General features: G+C 43.8%; 1 protein-coding gene across 1 annotated transcript; it reads left to right on the plus strand.

The window, feature by feature from the left end:
* The first annotated feature begins 11 nt into the window (after positions 1 to 11).
* On the plus strand, positions 12 to 17,864 carry LOC130483705 (zinc finger protein 420-like). Its single transcript, XM_056856595.1, has 6 exons — positions 12 to 26; positions 6,488 to 6,614; positions 7,197 to 7,289; positions 11,909 to 12,001; positions 15,823 to 17,068; positions 17,153 to 17,864. Exons 1-6 carry the CDS (start codon positions 12 to 14, stop codon positions 17,862 to 17,864), a joined length of 2,286 nt encoding a protein of 761 aa, XP_056712573.1.
* The last annotated feature ends 1,913 nt before the right edge of the window (positions 17,865 to 19,777 follow it).

Raw genomic sequence — 19,777 nt, forward strand, 5'->3', positions numbered from 1 at the left:
AAAGAAGCACCATGCAGCAAGCTCAGGTAAGCGGAGTGTGTGGGGGAATCACTGGGGACACATGCAGTGGAAGGCAGGGATGCCTCCTTCTTAGTTGCAAGACTCAGAGGATCAGGCTTGTGGCCCTGTGTTCTGGCACTGCACGATGTCAAGTCTGCCTACTGGGTTTCTCTACAATGTTGTTGTAGAGAAACCCAGGCAGAAGAAGATTTGGTTTTTATATGCCGACTTTCTCCACCACTTAAGGGAGACTCAAACCAGCTTACAGTCACCTTCCCTTCCCCTCCACACAACAGACACCCTGTGAGGTAGGTGGAGCTGAGAGAGCTCTAACAGAGCTGTAACTTGCCCAAGGTCACCCAGCTGGCTTTGCGCGTAGGAGTGGGGAAACAAATCCAGTTAATCAGATTAGCCTTCGCTGCTCATGTGGAGGAGTACGAAATCTAACCGGGCTCTCCAAATCAGACTCCACCACTCCAAACCACTGCTCTTAACCACTACACCATGCAGAGCCTATGGCCCCTGAATATGAACATCTCTGGTTTCTTCCCCGCAAGGCTGCTAGCCCCCCTGCCCATGAAGATAGTCCCTCTGGCTCCGAGGCCCGTATGGAGGGCTGGGAGTAGGTGTTGGATGTAAATATACACTCTCCTCTGTGACCAGATTTATTATTACAAAGTAGAGACGACGCCAGGTTTTAGAAGCAAAGGGAGAAAAAAGCTTTTTTTTTATTTTGCCAGGCAAAAGAGGAAGACATTTCAGCCCTTTTCGGGTTCAAAAGTGAAAGTCTCCTAACAGACTCCGCCTAGTCCTCATATTTATACTTTTCCAGAGTTCTTTGTTCTAAGAGGATTTGAATATCTCCTCCTCTCAAATCCACCCTAACTCTGATTTCATTTTGTGGTCACATGTATATGATCTCATCTGTTATTTGGTGATATCCTGTACCAGATACGAAAAATCACCTGCTTTGTTCAGTTTAAGTTAGACAGGACTATTTTCTACTGACTTATATAAATAACCACAGCTTACAAATATAATAGAAAAATAACATTTTTCCAATATGCTACAATTAAATTAATTAAAATCTTACACATCCCACAGTCCCCCCTCATGATCAAAATCAAAATTATTTTGAATCTTGATCATTCTATTATATTAACTTGCAATTTTAAAACAATAATGTAGACACAATGTTTCCCTAGCCACTTTTTTTTTTTTAACCCAAAGGACCAAATAATACATCAAAATGGCTTTCTAAAAGAGTCTCAAACATCTACTCTTGTTCTTTAGCTAACAATTGTGCTCTGGTTTCCAAGTTTTCAATTATAAGTCTTGTTGATTTTTGAATAAAAAGTTAAGTTTGCCTGCAGGTTCGACCAACCACTTCGAGCCTCTTGCGCATGGACTCTCTCCAGTTGCAATGGCTTTGGCTGCCACGATGTCATCTACTGCCCTTCTGGTCTCGACCTTACACGGTGGTAGCGCTGCCTTGCATCTGGAATAGTGGACCCAGCCTCCCTTTCCATCTACTTTTACTGCGGCATCTGCGGTGAAAAGAATTTGGAACGGACCCGTCTACCTGAGCTGGAGAGTAGTATGCTTTTAAGATTTTACAAACACCCAGTCTCCTATTAAAAAAAGAATGGACAACAGAGTTTAGGGGGAGAGGTTGTACAACACAAGCCAGTTTTTGGGTTTCTTTCAAAGCTGCACTTAAAGTTTTTATATAGTTTTTTTTATATATTTGTTTCCAACCTCTTTATTGGGTGTTCCCTGATTCTAAAAATGCTAAAAGAGACATTCATACAGAGCCTCAAAGGGCAACAACTTGTGTGGCCCCCGGGCTAATATACGGATGCGTGTCAGTGTGATAGGCAATACATCTGACCATTTTAAATTAGTTTTTTTACACAGATTTTAATTAACATCTCTTTTTAGGGTCTGATTCATTTTTTTTACTGTCCCTGATAACTGGGGTCGCCAAGCCATGTAAAAACTATATTTTATTTTCATATATATATATATATATATTTAGAACTGTTTTATAACTTCCCTAACAAATAACCCCCTCTGTTTACATATACCCTTTGATATGTCACATGTTTTTGCTATGTGTTTTGTTTTCTGATAGATGCCCTTTCCATTGTATGATTGCAAGAATATTTCTGTTAACCCTGTTCCCCAGATGACTATTTTAGTGTAATTGTGTGAGGATGTGTGTGATGTGTACCCTTAGGCTTTTTTCAACCACCCCCTTCTTGTTTTTGTAGTCCCTACTTTTGCCATCCAGTTCTTTTTTTTTTCTTCAGTGCAGGGCCCTGTAGGTGGTAGTGTAAAAACTGGGGTTAAAGTCATTACCATATCACAGGATGTTGATTTTGCTGTAGTCACTTTTGCCATTTCATCAGCTCTGCAATTTCTTTTGGCCTCCTTGGTATGTCCAGTTTGATGTTATTGTCACCTGTAACTAAATATTGTCCAAAACCTGTAAAATTAAATTTCCATGCTTTACAGCTTCCCACTAGCTGTCAGGACTCCTCGTTCTTTTCAGATGTATTTATATGCTTGTACAACTCCAAAAGCATCTTTGCTGTCAGTATAAATGTTTACAGTCTTACCTGCTGCTTTAAATAAGGCCTGGTTCAATGCATATAATTCGGCTGCTTGTGCTGAAAATGACGCTGGTAATGGCTCTGCTTCAAGCACTTCGCACTCAGTCACCAGGCTGTATCCACTCTGCCTTTTTCCACTCACCACTCGAGAAGATCCATCAATCCAAATTTCGAGATCTGCGTTGTGGATAGGCTCATCTACCTGTGCCATGGTGCACATATCTACAGTCTGTAGACAGTCATGATGTTCCTCCAGGTCAGTTGTTACAGGCAGCAGACTAGCAGGATTTTTGTAAGCCACTTGGCTCCTTTTTGTTGTAACAAAATAGTCACTGCATGAGGGCAAAACACTCTGATTGGATGTTTAATAGTCAATTTCTTTGCTTCCTTCACAGCCAGGGCAGTTGCAGCTACTGCCCTCAAGCATGGAGGCCACTCTTGTGCCACTGGATCCAGCTGTTTTGATAAATAAGCTACAGGTCTTTCAGTTAGCCCACAAGTTTATGTAAGGACCCCCGCCATGCAACCCTCCTTTTGCAGGTCAGGGATACCCAGAGCTGGTGCTGTCATCAAAGCTTGCTTCAGCTCTTTTACTTATGTGCATTTTCAGGTTCCCACTACAATACTTCTGGTTCTTCATCATGGCATATTTTTATAAAGTCTCTGGTTAGTTTACTATATTCTTTTATCCACTCACGACAAAATTTCAATATTCCCAAGAAGGACCTTAGCTGTTTCTTAGTTTGAGGGAGTGGCATGCGATAAATAGTCTTTCCTGTGTTATTTTGTGTCCCAAATAAATTACTTCCCTTTTGGGCTACTTGGAGTTTTTTCTTTTGAGACCCTATATTCTTTCTGTCCTAAGAAATTCAGCAATGAGATCGTTCCCTCTAACACCAGCTTCCCTGTTTTTGCAGAGATTATCTGGATTCTTTCACCCCAGGAGAAACAGGTCCTTAGAGTTGGCATCCAGTGGAATGCTAAAAAGGCATTTTTCAAATTTGTTACACTAAACCATACATGGTGTCCTGATGGGGTGTACAGGAAAGTGTGAGGATCTGACACCACTGGATACCCATGTTGAACAATTCCATTGATTTCCTTTAAATCCTCAACTAATTTTTATCCTTTTCTTTTTCCTTTTTTACCTGGCTTTGGCAATGCCAGAATAGGGATGTTGTCTCCCATTTGTCAGCAACTGCTGTACTACTGGTAATTTTAACTGGCATTTACGCTCCCAGTCAAAGGTTACTTGTATGGGTGAAATGTTCAACTGGCCTGCATTGTTATCTTGCACTTACAGCATTTGTTTACAAATAATATATATACTTTTTTTTTATTAATGATGCCACTTTTATGTTATAACAACATAAAAACAGAAAAACAGAAAATAAAAAGACACTGTCCTTCAGTGTTACTCCTTTGAAGATGCCCGCCACAGCCGCTGGCGAAACGTCAGGAAAGAAAATTCCAAGACCACAGTTACACAGCCCAGATAACCTATGAGAACCAATGAACTTTGACCGTGAAAGCCTTCAATAATACCCCGGCTTTATTTTGACTGTGTTTTAAAACACTTAATATATTAACATGATTTCTCCGTCCCTGGAGAAAACAGGCACCCAGCATCACCAATATCCATCTCATTGAATAACCATAACTATCCTCTCTCTTTATAAACCCTTCTGCTTTCCTCTCTTAAAGTCTTTCCCAACCATACATAACACCTTTCCTCAGCCTTCTTAAGCCAAAACACTTGCCCCTTCACAACACACTCAAAACATGCTCTAACTTTCTCATAACTTACTTATTCCCTCATATTAATACACATTGCCTTTCCACCTTGTAAGCATTTCCAGTCTGTTTTTTTTTTCTTCTTATAAAGTTTGATACAGTTCACAAGACTCTGCTTTCCAAATTCCAAATACTTTGACTTGGCCCCTCCTCCTGCGTTTAGCAAGAGGGCTGGTTCAGTCAGAGTTAACTTAAAATTCCCTTTTTTTAAAAAAAATTTTGTTTCACATTTTAAACTTCAGAGAAAGAAAGGATCTTCTGTTAACAAAACAGTATTGCTGCCTTGATTTACGACCAGTCTGATAGAGAAGAACAGAAACACTTTGAAGCGGAGAAAGGAGGGGCATGGGGGATTTTTCTCTTCCAGTCTCTTCCTCAGAAAGAAGACAACCAGATTACTTTTTTCCCAGCAAAGAACAGATTTTCAACAGAAAACAACAACAACACACACAACAAAACCAGACTACTCAAACAATTTGATTTCCTTTCGGCAACACAGTTTCTTTTTTACACTCCAACTCTAAAAAGGAAAAGAAAGAGAACGAAGGGAGGAGAAAAACTCCTTTTTGGCCGACGCCGTCCAGTATCCCAGGCTGGCCCCATAAAAAATAAACACGTTAACATTTGTCAAATGATCACATAACCCTTTATAAAATACTTCACAGAAAGAGAGGACATATAACAAATCACGCTGGACAAGACAAAACACAAAAATACGTTCCCCTTTTCTAGGCATTTACCTCTTCCAGTGCCCTGGAGGCAACTGGAAAAATTCCGGATCAGCACAGGATTTTACAATCCCTGCTCTTGCTACTGCTTTTTTTTCCCATTGATAATATACCATTGGCTGAACCCCTGTTACAGCCCCCGTTACCATTCCAACTCAGTGGCGTCCCACTGAGCCCCTTATCCATGGTGGCGTTGCTTCTGCCTTCTCCTCTTAGAAGGGCTTACCTCTAAGAACTGCCCCACCATTTAGGGTCCCGTAATTCCTTTCCGCGGTTCCTTACCTCCAGCCCGTTGCTTCTCCTGGGTCGGTTTAAAAGTGGGACTCTGCAATTGCACTCACCCCCAGATGCTGTGTCTGCCAAGCTTGAGGACCAGCGAAATCGCCGGGTGCACCTGTCCTACAAAACTTCGACACCACTCATCTGTGAGCAGTTGACAACCAGATGTCCCCTGGGGTGCCATAAATCTGTTGGATGTAAATATACACTCTCCTCTGTGACCAGATTTATTATTACAAAGTAGAGACGACGCCAGGTTTTAGAAGCAAAGGGAGAAAAAAGCTTTTTTTTTATTTTGCCAGGCAAAAGAGGAAGACATTTCAGCCCTTTTCGGGTTCAAAAGTGAAAGTCTCCTAACAGACTCCGCCTAGTCCTCATATTTATACTTTTCCAGAGTTCTTTGTTCTAAGAGGATTTGAATATCTCCTCCTCTCAAATCCACCCTAACTCTGATTTCATTTTGTGGTCACATGTATATGATCTCATCTGTTATTTGGTGATATCCTGTACCAGATACGAAAAATCACCTGCTTTGTTCAGTTTAAGTTAGACAGGACTATTTTCTGCTGACTTATATAAATAACCACAGCTTACAAATATAATAGAAAAATAACATTTTTCCAATATGCTAAAATTAAATTAATTAAAATCTTACACATCCCACATAGGGGGCCAAATGTCCCCCAGGATTCTTCCCCCTCCTCTTTTTGCTAAGATTGCCAACCTCCATGTGGTACCTGGAGATCTCCGGCTATTACAATTGATCTCCAGTAGACCAAGATCAGTTCCCCTGGAGAAAATGGCTGCTTTGGTGGGTGGACTCTATGGCATTGTACTTTGGAGAATGGACTCTAGGGCATTATACCCTCCTGAGTTCCCTCCCCTCCCAAACCCCACCCTCCCCAGGCTCCACCCCAAAAATCTCCAGGGATTTCCCAAGCAGGAGTTTGCCACCCTAATTTGTGCTACTCTTCCAGTATTAATTTACTGTTTCTGGCTTCTTGGCTTTTTCACCCATGGACCAGTTTCCCAGTGATGTAAAGAAATGCTTCCTTCTTCTTCTTCCTCCAGGACGGGGTGTCCTTTAAAGAGGTGGCTGTGTATTTCACCAAGAGGGAGTGGACCCTCCTGCACCCAGCCCAAAGATCTATGTATAAGGAAGTCATGCTGCAGAATTTTGGGAATGTGGCCTCTCTGGGTGAGCATCCTTTTCTCCTGGGCTGACTCCCTCTTGCTGGGAGGAAGTCTCTTAAGAGGAAAGACGTGGTCAGGCAGTCCTGTCCTGGGCCCAATCACTGATCTCTTACATTCTCTGTGACCCTTCCTCTGATGTGGAGGGGTTCTGGGCTCTCCTTGCAGATAGGAGGTCCCTGCCTGGCAGTCCTGTGTCTGGAACACATGAGAGGGCATCAGAAGAAGTGCCAAGGGATGCCTGGTTTGGAGATGATGGAGAAGGCTAAGTATGGGCTTCCCTCCCATCTGGGCCTTGCCTTGCCTGGGCTGAGAGGTGGTTGTGGAGTGAACTCTGCTGGCTCCTCTGCCACTTTACTTAGTTTCTAGCTGGCATTTCAAGATCAGCTGGGCATAGAGTAGGCACAGAATTGTCAGTGCCAGATGGGTGATTGTTGACTGCATAATGTACTCCACCTTAGTTATCTGGCCAGTCAGCACTCTTATTAGTTGTGTGTTTTGGAAAGGACAGTCGATCTCACTGGGAATTGTTGAATATATATGCTCACAGAAGAGCTATAATTTTGTATTTTTTTCTGATTAAAAAAAGGACCTGAGATGGCTAAACCTGACCTCATATCCTTGCTGGAGGAGGAGGAAGAGCCGTTTCTCCTGATCTCTGAAGAAGAAAAGGGATTGGCAGGTAGTTGTTCAGACCTGTTGTGGGACTGCTTGTTGTCTGCCCTTTCTTCCAAGGATGGGGGATTTCCATGATCTTCATTATTCTCACAGTAGCTTCTCCTCAGAAGAGGCTGGATGAGTTGTGAATGCTGAAATAGTGCTTTTGGATCTTTGTGAAAATCGGGGACTTCCTACTACCAAGTCAGATTGTGTCTTCCAAGTATGGTCCACTCTGAGAGACAGAGGCTTTCAGGGAAGGGTGTTTGCCAGCCCTTTTTCTCCCAAGTTCCCCTTGACTAGAGATGTCAGGCCTTGATCTTGGGATGGTGCCCCTGCAAAGCAAAACGGTTGCTTTTCTGTAGAGATGTAGGCCAAAGCAACCCCAGACAGCTCTGACAATATGCCCATATAAAATCCAGCCTCTCGCAGAGGGAATCTGGACTTTCTCAGCATATTTTAAACCCTAGCCAGGATTTGTCTGTTCCAATTAACAGGTTACCTGTTGTCTGGATCAGCCAATCAGGACTCTGATTAAGTACCCCAACAAATGTTTGGGAGGGGATTTTTTTGGGGGGGGGTGGGCTCCACTGCAGATCCTTGAGTGGAGCTTAACGGGGCATAATGCCATGGAGTTCACCCTCCCCACAAGAGAACCAATCTTGGAAACCTGGAGAATAGTTGAATTTCCAGATCTCCGTGCACTGGTGGGAGGCTGACAACCTCTGTTCAACAGCTTTTACAGGCTCCAAAAACCAAGACAAATTTTATTTACTGTGAGGCAACCCCACTTCTGATAATTATCAAGGAGATTTTTTATATTTCTTATTTTACACCCAGCTGTGTTTCCCAGGCTTCTGCTTCAGTGTGGTGGAGGGAATGCTTTGGTTAGCTGAATGGGGCTGGGGGGGGGGAGGGAGAGAGAAAGAGAGGTGCTCCCATGCAAGAGAGAAAGAAGGGGGAATGCTGCACAAGGGGGGGGAGAGGGCCTTCCCTCAATCTCCCATCCCCACTGTCCCCTCCCATTTATCACTGAGAGACCCCTGGTCCCTTTGTGCAGAGCCACGAGATCCCTGCAGTGGCATTAAGAGCAAAACTTGAACCCGGCACCCGGACAGGGCTCAAGTGGCTGCATGTTCCAGAGGCACCTTTGGAAAGGAGAGGCAGAGGAAGGAAGGAGGGAAACTTTGGGGAACTGAGGAGGAGATTTGGGGTGGGAGGAGGAGAGAGCAGATACAGGAGGGGGAAAGGGGGGCTGATAGTGCAGTTTTGGGGGAACAAGGATGCAACAGTTGCGGGAAGGTGTAAGGCTGAGGAGGAGATTGGGGGGCAGGTGTGGGAGGGATGCTTAAGACAGTTCTGAGGGAGCTGGGGGGGCTGATATCTGGCGAAACGGTGTGTGGCACTTGACACTCCAAAGACCCACACAAAAGAGGACCTAAAGAGTGGAAAGGGGGATGTTTTGAGGAAACCTTCCTCTTCAGTATCAACACCGTGCCCTTTTGTGTTTGGAAATGGAAGCAGGAGTCCATGCAAACACTTTGCTCCAGATTCGATGCTTTTGGGAAGTGTTTTTTCCCCATGCTTCCCCACAACTTTCATGGAGCATTTAGTCACCTCCTGGACTTTCCCTTGTCTTTTCTGCTGTCTTTCCTAAACCAGCTTTGCTGTGCAGTTGACGATCCCAAGGACACAAGCGTACACTTTAGCCTTTTAAAATATCTATTTCTATCCTCCTGATTACGCACAAAGGAGTGTTTTCTTTCCAAGCCCCTTTAGCTTATTAACCACAGTTCCCTCTTCGGGGTCAGCAGGCAAGAGTCCAGCACGTGTCTAAATCTGAGCCTCAGGCATGGTCCAGATATCCAGGAGTAGGAGCTGGCAGAGACCTGAGGTGGTGGAGTGGATGGTGTGGATTTCGATACTGTTCTGCTTTTTCTATATGTGGATTCAAGGTGGCTTCATTTGAAACTGGGAGTGGAGGGACACATTTTTCCTTCTATTAAAATCTCCCTGCTACAGATGAGTATCATGGCCAGCACAGGCTGAGAGGGCAGGAACTGCGCACTAAAAACTGTTTCTCACCCTTTCTCTTCCTCTCCCTCCCAGGCAACCGTGAAAAGACACCCTTGATGACTTTTCTGCCATCTCCTCTGTGTTCTGAAGGGAAAAGAGGCACCATGAAGCCAGCTCAGGTATACGGGAAGGGTGGGGGTCCGCTGGGGAGATGTGTGGAGGTTGGCAAGCGAGGCTTCCTCCTCTGTTGCAAGGCTCAGAGGATCGGGTCCCTTGGCCTTGGCACTGGAAGATCTGAGGCTTCCCCTGGGGAGGCAAGGAAATGATCACCTCCTGCCTAGGATGGCATGTGCAGAGAAGACCAAGCAGAGGCTGTGAAAGAATCCTGGACCGTGAACATCCCACAGAAAACTATTTGGTCCTTCACCATATGGATATTTCTGGCCTCTTCCCCACAATGCTGCTAGCCTCCTATGCCTAAGGACAGCTTCTCTGGCTCCAAAATGCCCCCAAGGTGGGCTGTAAGGGGGGCGACACAAATGTCCCTGTGACAAATTTTCTGAATCTGCAACGAACTCAGCTCTCGGAAGAAATGAACTGAGCTGCACAACCACCCATTTGGACTGTTCAAGGCAAACTGTCTGAGAGAGATTTATTTCATTGTCCTACTGTCCCCTTTTGTCCTAACTCAACAGCCCCCCCCTGCTTGGTTGACTCAGGTTGAATTTATAGAAATGAACCCTTTTCCTCATGGCCTGGTGCCTTGGGATGATAGTAGGTGCACATTTTACATTTTTTTTTGTGCCCCTCAGCTGTGTGCGTTAACATATTCTCTGTACAAGGAAGTCATGCTGGAGAATTTTGGGCATGAGTCTGTTAATGATAAGACATTTTGGAGGTCACTAATTCATAAGGTCGACATGAGTCGGAAGCGACTTGACGGCACTTAACACACACACATCGCAAACATATAGCTTTGTGCACCTGAGGCAAGTGTACCTGTGTTGTTTCAAAGTGTGTTATTTCAGTCTTTACATTAAAACGCCCTCAGTCTCCGGGCACACTTTCAAAATTTATGGTGATAACTCAGAGCTCTCTCAGTCTCAGCCTTCTCATTCTGCTCAGACCCCAACTGAGGAGAAACCAAAAGTGGGTGTTAGACTTGCCTCTTTCCTGGCTCCTCCCAGGAACTCCAACATAACTGCTTTTTCCCCATATTGCTACAGTTGTTATTGTTCTGATCAAACTCCATACGAATACATAGATGAACATGAATACATATTATTATCATGAACAGGTGACATCTCTGTGGGGGCTCTTCTGTCTTGCTCTTTCTTCTAGTCTTCCACTGTTAATTTACTGTCTCTGTTTTTTGCTGTTTCCCCATGAGCCAACTTTCCAGTGATGTAAAGAAATGCTTCCTCCTTCTTGCAGGGAGGGGTGTCCTTTGAAGAGGTGGCTGTGTATTTCTCCCAGGGGGAGTGGGCTCTGTTGAGTCCAGCCCAGAGAGCTCTATACAAGGAAGTCATGCTGGAGAATTTTGGGCACGTGGCCTCTCTGGGTGAGGATCCTTTTCTCCTGGGCTGTCTTCTGCTTGCTGTGGGGAGTGGCTGTAAGGAAGTGCTTATTGAGAAAAGAGGTGGTCAGGCTGTCTGCCCTGGGCCCAATGGCTGACCTCTGGCATCTGCCATGACCCTTCCCCTGATGTGAGAAGGTTCTGGGCTCTCCTTGCAGAAAGGGCCCCCCTGCCTGCCAGTCTTGTGTCTGGACCCCTGAGAGGGCACCAAAAGGTGTAATCAGGGGATGCCTGGTTTGGAGAAGGAGGTGAGGTCAAAGGAGGTGCTTAAGAACATAAGAAAGGTCCTGCTGGATCAGACCAAGGCCCATCAAGTCCAGCAGTCTGTTCACACAGTGGCCAACCAGGTGCCTCTAGGAAGCCCACAAACAAGACGACTGCAGCAACACCATCCTGCCTGTGTTCCACAGCAACTAAGATAATAGGCATGCTGCTCTGATCCTGGAGAGAATAGGTATGCCTCATGACTAGTATCCATGTTAACTAGTAGCCATGAATACCCCTTTCCTCCATGAACATGTCCACTCCCCTCTTAAAGCCTTCCAAGTTGGCAGCCATCACCACATTTTGGGGCAGGGAGTTCCACAATTTAACTATGCGGTGCGTGAAAAAATACTTCCTTTTATCTGTTTTGAATCTCTCACCCTCCAGCTTCAGCAGATGACCCCGCATTCTAGTATTATGGGAGAGGGGAAAAAAGTTCTCCCTGTCCACTCTCTCCAAACCATGCATAATTTTATAGACCTCTATCATGTCTCCCCTCAGCCGCCTTCTTTCCAAGCATTGCCTTAAATGGGCTGAAGATGTGGCTGCGGAGGGAACTCTGCTGGCTTCTCTGCCCTTTACTTAGTTCTCAGCTGGCATTTCAATCAGACCTGACGAGGGAGTTGGGAGCTTCCAGTGCCGGACGGATAATTCTTGGCCCCATACTGTACTCTACTCAACCCCTCTTAATTACCTGTATTTTTGGAGGGACAGAGTTAATCTGGTTTGGATTTGTTGAATCTATGTGCACAATGCAGGCATAATTGTGTGCTTTTTTCTGATAAAAGGACCCGAGATGGTGAAACCTGGCCTCATATCCCAGCTGGAAGAGGAGGAAGAGCTGTTTCTCCTGAGCTCTGATGAAGAGGAGGGAGTGGCAGGTAGCTGCTTAGATATCTGTCCTGGGGACTGGGTGTTGCCTGTGCTTCCTTCCCAGGGTGGGTGGATTTCCTTGGCCTTATTTATCCTCACAGTTAGATTTTCTCCTCCAAAGAACTTGGATGAGTTGTGAAGGTTGAAATGATGCCTGTAGATCTTGAATCTACAAAAATAGATTACTTCTTCTCCCAGCTCTGATCATTTATGCCCAGTCAAGCCAAGCTTTGTCCTCTCTGGCAGGAGTGTTATGCAGCTTTGTTTCTCCTGAGGACCCTTTAAGTGGACTGGTCTGGACTTCATACAGGGACATTGTGCCTGCAAAGCAAAGGTTGTGTTTCACAGAGATGTGACCCAAAGCAACCCCAGACAGCAGTGTTGCATGTGATTGCGAAGGGTCTGGGGTGAACAGTATACTAATCCTGGCCTTCCCAACATATTTTAAGCCCTAGCCAGGATTTGTCTCTTCCAATCAACAGCCTAGTGCCTATTGTCTGGAGCAGCCCATTGGAAGCTGGTTAAGGAACCCAACAAATGTACAGGAGGGGTCTTAGTGGGGAGGGCGTCTCCCCCCAGTGTTGTGAGAGGCAGGAAGGGGGATAGAGAGATCGCAGGCCTTATTGGAGGGGCAGGCAGACTGGCCCAAAGCCCACTTGGATGTAGCACTCTCAGCTCTGAGGTTGGGATCACTTTGTGAATGTACACTTGTCCCTTTAGAAGGAGGGCTCTTTGAATGAGTAGAGAGACCTAACAACCATAATTTCAGCATGTCAGCTGTTTATCATATATCACACTTACCTTACCTCTGTGATGTTTAAAGAGAGGCAAATTTGGTTAATTGGATCCAGGTTTGTTCGTCAGATTAAAATCATCCCAGTTTCTTGCTTCATGCAGCCTATCATACTTCATCCGGTCAAGTGCTCTGGAATGCTTGTACCTCCATGGGTGCATTGACACTCATCCCCTCTGTGACAAACGTCTTTCCACTAACCCCAAAGTCAACTGACGTGCCCCCTCAACTTCAAGGTGGGCTCATAGGCCACTTCAGCCCAGGTGCAACTCGATTTGAAGGATCCTATCAGAGTTCCTGCCTGTCTCACCCACGGGGTCCTTCAGCTCCATTCAGAGCAATTAATCTGGACAGCATAGACTTGGAAGATTTGATAAATTCCCTTAGATCCTAAGTCAGACCCAATGAGGGTTTGTTATGCGACATCGACATGGAATACATTTGGCTTGCTTCTTTTTATAGCCAATCTTTCACTCGCTTCTGGCTGGCATTCAGGACACTGTCTGTCACAGGCCCAGACTCCCTACCAAGACAGTGAAAGTGTTTCCAGATATCAAACTTTTGAATGCTTTCCTTGTTTATATCAGCTAATTTGGTTCATGATGTAATTTCAGACTCATTTTTGCTGTGAGCTCATGCAAAATATGGTAAAAAGAAGGAAAATGAGGTATTAAATCTCCTCATGCGGATTTTAAATTACGAGGCCATAATGAGGATGTGACCTCTTTGCCAGCTCTTTCCCGCTCCTTTCCTTTTACAACTGAGTTTACTCTCTGCTGCTTGAATTAAAATTTCAGTCTGTCACCTGGCAACTAGACTTGGTAAAAGAATCAGCTGATGCAGGGGCATCCAGTCCATTAGGTGGCCCTAAGCAATTGCCTAAGGCGCCAGTGGTGGAGGGGTGCCAGTCAGCTCTCTTACTCTCCTTACCTCTGCTCTCTGCCGCCCCCTCCTCCACCTAACCCCCCTTGTTTCCCTTCTTTCTGTGATGTTAAAGAGAAAGAAGTTCATAGTTTGAGATTTCTTGTTCACATTAGACTACCTCATTCTCCATCTGCACCTCTGTTCAGACCCTCTGTGCCAAAGCCATGTGTGTTAAAGCATGAATGCTGTCCCTCTCTTAAAGAGTGCCCTTCTTCTCCCCACAACCTCTCCAAAACTCATCCCCTGTAAATTCACACAGGTAAGAAAAGAAATTGAGAAAGTGAGTGGGAGAACAGGCTACAAACAGTTTGAGCTAAATCCCTGAGCATTAAACAGAGTACAAACCACAGCTGTTACAAAGCAAAGTAGAAAACTCTGACATGGGTATTTGTGGATAGTTTTAGAAGGTAGCCATGTTAGTCTGCAGTGGAACAGCTAGATTTCAGTCCAGCAGCACCTTAGAGACCAATTAAATTTTTGAGGGGTACTCTTTTGAGATTCAAGGCTCCCTTTGTCAGATACAGGTCTGTTCCAGTCCCTCAGACAGAGATTCTCGCCTGCTGGATCCACAACAGATATTTTTGGGATTCCAGTACCCACCTGATGTAAGGAAACAGGTCAGCAAAGCCAGAATGATATCAAGGGATAAACTGCTACCAGATAGGCCCAAATGAAACGTCAACAGAACACCACTGGTGGTCACATACAGCTCTCAGCTCAAACAGCATAAATGACCTATATGCTGCACAATGATATGCCTCTCCCCCCTGCACTGGGAGGCAAACCTTTTCTTCCTTAACCTAAAACGACTTTTCTCCCACAACAGTGCCCTTCCCAACATGGACACAGACTCTGGACCAGGTCCCGCAACAAACCAAGATGCCAAGTCTGTCCCCGTATTCATTCTGACAACAGCTTACTATGGCCCTAGTGTGTCACTAATGTGCACTGCTTGGTCAATGCTTTTATTGATTTTATTGCTAAATTTTATTGATTTTAACTGCGTCTTTTGTACTGAATTTTATACAGTAATGTTTTATACAATCAATGTTAGCCGCTCTGAGCCTGGCCTTAGCTGGAAAATTGACAGCAGGCTATAAATCTAATAAAACAAATAAAATAAAAACAATCACTGGACCTAACAACACCAGCCATACCATCTCAGGTTCATTCATTTATCTCCCAGTGTCATATGTCAGCAAATGTCAACAAACAAACAGGTTAGTCCCTATGCAAAATAATAAATGGGCATAAATCTGATATAAAAAACCACAACACTCCAAAGCCAGTGGCAGATTCTTTTAATCTCCTAGTTCATTCATTTGCTGACTTGAGAGTTACATTCCTTATCCAAAGAAGCTTCAGAGAGAAATTACAATGTAAGATTCTTCTTGCACAACAAATGCTAATTTTCTAAGTATTTCTTTTTTTAGTAATCTAGCTACTTACAGTGTGCACTGTACCTCTGCATCCTGAGTTGCTTCTTTGCAACACCCTTCCCATTCCCTAACTGGGATATAAGGATTCAGAGATCTTTGTTCCGACTCATATACGACAAAGGGAGCCTGCACTCTTGAGAGCTTATAGCCAGAAGCTCTTGTTGGTCTCTAAGATGTTACTGGATTTGAAATTAAGTATTTGTGGAAACTGCCATATCATGACACCAGGTACCTTTTCTTTCAGCAGGAGACATGTGGGAGTCAGCGAATGAAGAAAAAGATCATCCCGTAAGGCAGAAAGAAGATATGTATTCAGACATGAAAGAGAAGGTTGAACATCATGATGCACTGAGGAAGGAGGAGGGAAAATATTCCCCTAAAGGGAGGAATAATTTAAGTCTTTTACAGGGTGATCACTCTCTACAGCAAAAAATATACCAAGGAGACAAGAGGAATGAGCACACCGCAAGGAGGGGAAATTTTACTGAAAAATCAGTTACTGAAATTCAACAGAACACCTGTAACAGAAAGAAAGTATACAAATACCCGGAGTGTGGGAAAAGGTTCCCTCAGAGAGGAAGCCACACAAGAATAAAATCATACAAATGTCTACAGCGTGGAAAGAGCTTGATGCAGAGGAAAAACCTTAACTCCCACCAACAAACTCTCACAGGAGAGAATAAATATAAATGCCTGGAGTGTGGGAAAAGCTTCCACTGGAGTGGAAATCTTACCATCCATCAAAGAATTCATACTGGGGAGAAACTATACACATGCATGGAGTGTGGGAAAAGCTTCAATTGGAGTGACAGTCTTACTTTCCAGCAAATAATTCACACAGAAGATAAACCATATAAATGCCTGGAGTGCAGGAAGAGCTACAAGAGTGGAAAACTAACTTCCCATCAAGGAATTCACACATGGGAGAAACCATACACGTGCATGGAGTGCGGGAAAAGCTTCAGTCAGAGTAACAGTTTTATTTCCCATCAAAGAATTCACACAGGAGAGAAACCATACACATGCATAGAGTGCGGGAAAAGCTTCAGTTGGAGTAACAGTCTTATTTCCCATCAAAGAATTCACACAGGTGAGAAACCATATAAATGCCTGGACTGTGGGAAATGCTTCCGTGAGAGTGGAAAACTTACTACTCATCAAAGAATTCACACAGGGGAGAAACCATATCAGTGCCTGGATTGTGGGAAAAGCTTCAGATCGTATAACGGTCATACTTATCATCAAAGAATTCACACAGGGAACAAACCATATCATTGCCTAGATTGTGGGAAAAGCTTCTGTTCAAATAATGGTCTTACGTACCATCAAAGAATTCACACAGGTGAGAAACCATATACATGCCTGGAGTGTGGGAAAGGGTTCATTCAGAAGAAAAGCCTTACTTCCCATCAAAGAATTCACAGGGAGGAGAATCCATATCATAGCCTGGAGTGCAGGAAAAGGTTCCGTTCGAATAACAGACTTACTTCCCATCAAAGAATTCACTCAGGGGAGAAACCATATAAATGCCTGGAGTGTGGGAAAACCTTCAGTTCGAATAACGGTCTTACTTCCCATCAACGAATTCACACAGCAGAGAAGCCATATCAATGCCAGGAGTGCGGGAGAACCTTCAGACATAAACTCAGTCTTACTTTCCATCAAAGGGTTCACACAGGGGAGAAACCATATACATGCATGGAGTGTGGGAAAAGCTTCAGTCGGAATGATAGTCTTAGTATCCATCAAAGAATTCACACAGGGGAGAAACCATTTAAATGCCTGGAGTGTGGGAAAAGCTTCATTTTGAGTAACAGTCTCACTTCCCATCAAAGAATTCACACAGGGGAGAAACCATATCAATGCCTTGAATGTGGAAAAAGCTTCAGTCAGAGGGGAAGCCTTACTACCCATCAAAAAATTCACAGGGGGGATAATCAATATCCAAGCTTGGAGAGTGGGGAAAATTTCATTCAGCATGACCATCTTATTTCCCATGAAATAATTCACAGTGGGGAGAAACCGTATACATGCTTGGATTGTGGGAAGAGCTTTAGTGAGGGTAGAGAACTTTCTTCCCACCAAAGAATTCACAAAGGGGAGAAACCATATAAATGTGTGGAGTGCGGGAAAAGCTTCAAACAGAATGCCAATCTTATTTACCATCAAAGGAGTCACACAGGGGAGAAACCATATCAATGCCTGGAGTGTGGGAAAAGTTTCAGTCGGAATGACACTCTTACTTATCATCAAAGAATTCATACAGGGGAGAAACCATATCAATGCCTAGAATGTGGGGAAAGCTTCAGTTGGCATAGCCGTCTTACTTTTCATCAAAGAGTTCACACAGGCGAGAAACCATATGAATGCCTGGAGTGCGGAAAAAGCTTCAGTTCACGTGGTTATCTTACTATGCATCAAAGAATTCACACAGGGGAAAAACCATATAAATGCTTGGAGTGTGGAAAAAATTTCAGTCGGAATGACAGTCTTGTTACCCATCAAAGAATTCACACAGGGGAGAAACCATATAAATGCCTGGATTGTGGGAAAAGCTTCCGTCTGTGTGCACAACTTACATACCATCAAAGGAGTCACACAGGGGAGAAACCATATAAATGCCTGGAGTGTGGGAAAAGTTTCAGACATAATTACACTCTTACTTCGCATCAAAGAATTCACATGGGAGAAACTACACAAATGCCTGGAGTGTAGGAAAAGCTTCAGTCCGAGGGGAAGCTTTACTAAACACCAAAAAACTATATAAATGCCTGGAGTGTGGGAAAAGCTTCCATCTGACTGTAGATCTTACTACCCATCAAAGGATTCACACAGGGGAGGAACCATATAAATGCCTGGAGTGTGGGAAAAGGTTCAGACAATATCACTGTCTTCTCATCAAAGAAATTATATAAATGCCTGGATTGTGGGAAAAGCTTCAATCAGAGAGGAAGTTTTACTATCCATCAAAGAGACAAATGAGTCACAGAGGATTGTCACTGTCCACATGGTGTATAGAATTCCCTGCGAATTACACCTGATCTCCAGACCAGACAAACCAGTTCTCCTGGAACACATGGCAACTTCAAAGGGCAGACCATAGGGCTTCACCAACTTCAGAGGGCAGACCATAGGGCTTCACATCTCCACTGATCTCCACCTGTTCTCCACACTCAGCCTTCTTCAAGCTCCATTCCAAGATTTCTCAGAATTTCCCAAGTCAGAACTGGCAAGCCCGGATGAGTGTCTCAGTTATGGCCCACCAGGCAGTGGTATGGCATAAACTGGGGGGAACAGAGGACAACACCTTCAATTGAGTCTTAAACACACCTCCTCCATGGAAGGGTGCCCATGTGTCAAACAGGGAACATGGGACTGAACCCATTGTGACTCAAAGAGAAAGCCCACCCGTTCCGGAAATCCACCTTGGAAATTCACAGATCACAGATTGGTGCTGCCTAAAGGTACTAAAATTCACACAATTTTCGTCAGCAATCCCAAAATGTTTCCTCCAATAGAGCATTATGCTTTCCCCCCTTTGATCATTCATGGATCCAAGGTAAAACCTACTGAGATACTCTAAAATCTTTTTTTCCTGTCAAAAAGGCCAATTTTTGTAGAAAAATAGCAGGAAAATGACAACCCTTAAAATGGGAAAACATTAATTATATAATTGTGCTTTAATATGGTTCATTGCCAAGAGGCAATGGTTTTTTGCCTGTAAGGAATATGGAAACAATGAACAACAGTTTGTAAAGAAAAATAAATTTACTTTAAGTAGTCTAAAGTAGCTGTGTCCTGACCTGGATGCGCTAGGATAGCTGAGCAAGGTCAGACCTGGTTAGTATTTGGATGGGAGATAATTCAGGAAGTCTAGAGTCGCTTTGCAGAGACACTCAATGGGAAACCACCTCTGAATGTCTAGTCTCTTGAAACCCTTATGGGGTTGCCAAAAGTCAGCTGTGACTTGATGGCACTTTTCACCACCACCAAAGTAGTCTGCAGAAGACAATTGTATCTACAGAAGAGACAGTGCAAGAGAATAATATACTTACATCTCCCATGACCACCGTGTCCCGTTTCTTTGAGAACTTTATAATCCGGTCTAGGAGTGTCTCATCCAAGTCCTCTGCCTGGGTTGGTGGTCAATAGCAGACCCCCGCCAAAATATCGCTATTATTTTTTATTCCTTTTAGTTTTACCCATAGACTCTTGACTGGACTTCCATTCTTAGATTCATGTATTTCTTCACAAGTATACACATCTTTGACATATAATGCTACTCCGCCCCTTTCCTTATCTGTCTATCCCTTTTAAACAAGTTGTACCCCTCAATCTTTTTTTTAAATAATTTTATTGTTTTTTCAATTGTATGATAGTAAAAACAACAACATATATTAATACAATTCATCAATATGACTTCCCCCTCACCCTCTTCCATCATAAAGTAAATTATGTAATCTTTTGCTAACGGAACTAATCCCAGTAGTATTTTAATAAACATATTCTTATCCTATCTAAAGTTATTAAATCAGTACTAATCAAAATTTAAAAAGTAAAAATAAGGGATTAGATTAAACAGTATTCTTTAAATGGTCCCATTAAGGATTACATTTTTACAAAATAGA

This window comes from Euleptes europaea, chromosome 1 (genome assembly GCF_029931775.1).
Source record: "Euleptes europaea isolate rEulEur1 chromosome 1, rEulEur1.hap1, whole genome shotgun sequence".
Lineage (NCBI taxonomy): Eukaryota > Metazoa > Chordata > Lepidosauria > Squamata > Sphaerodactylidae > Euleptes > Euleptes europaea.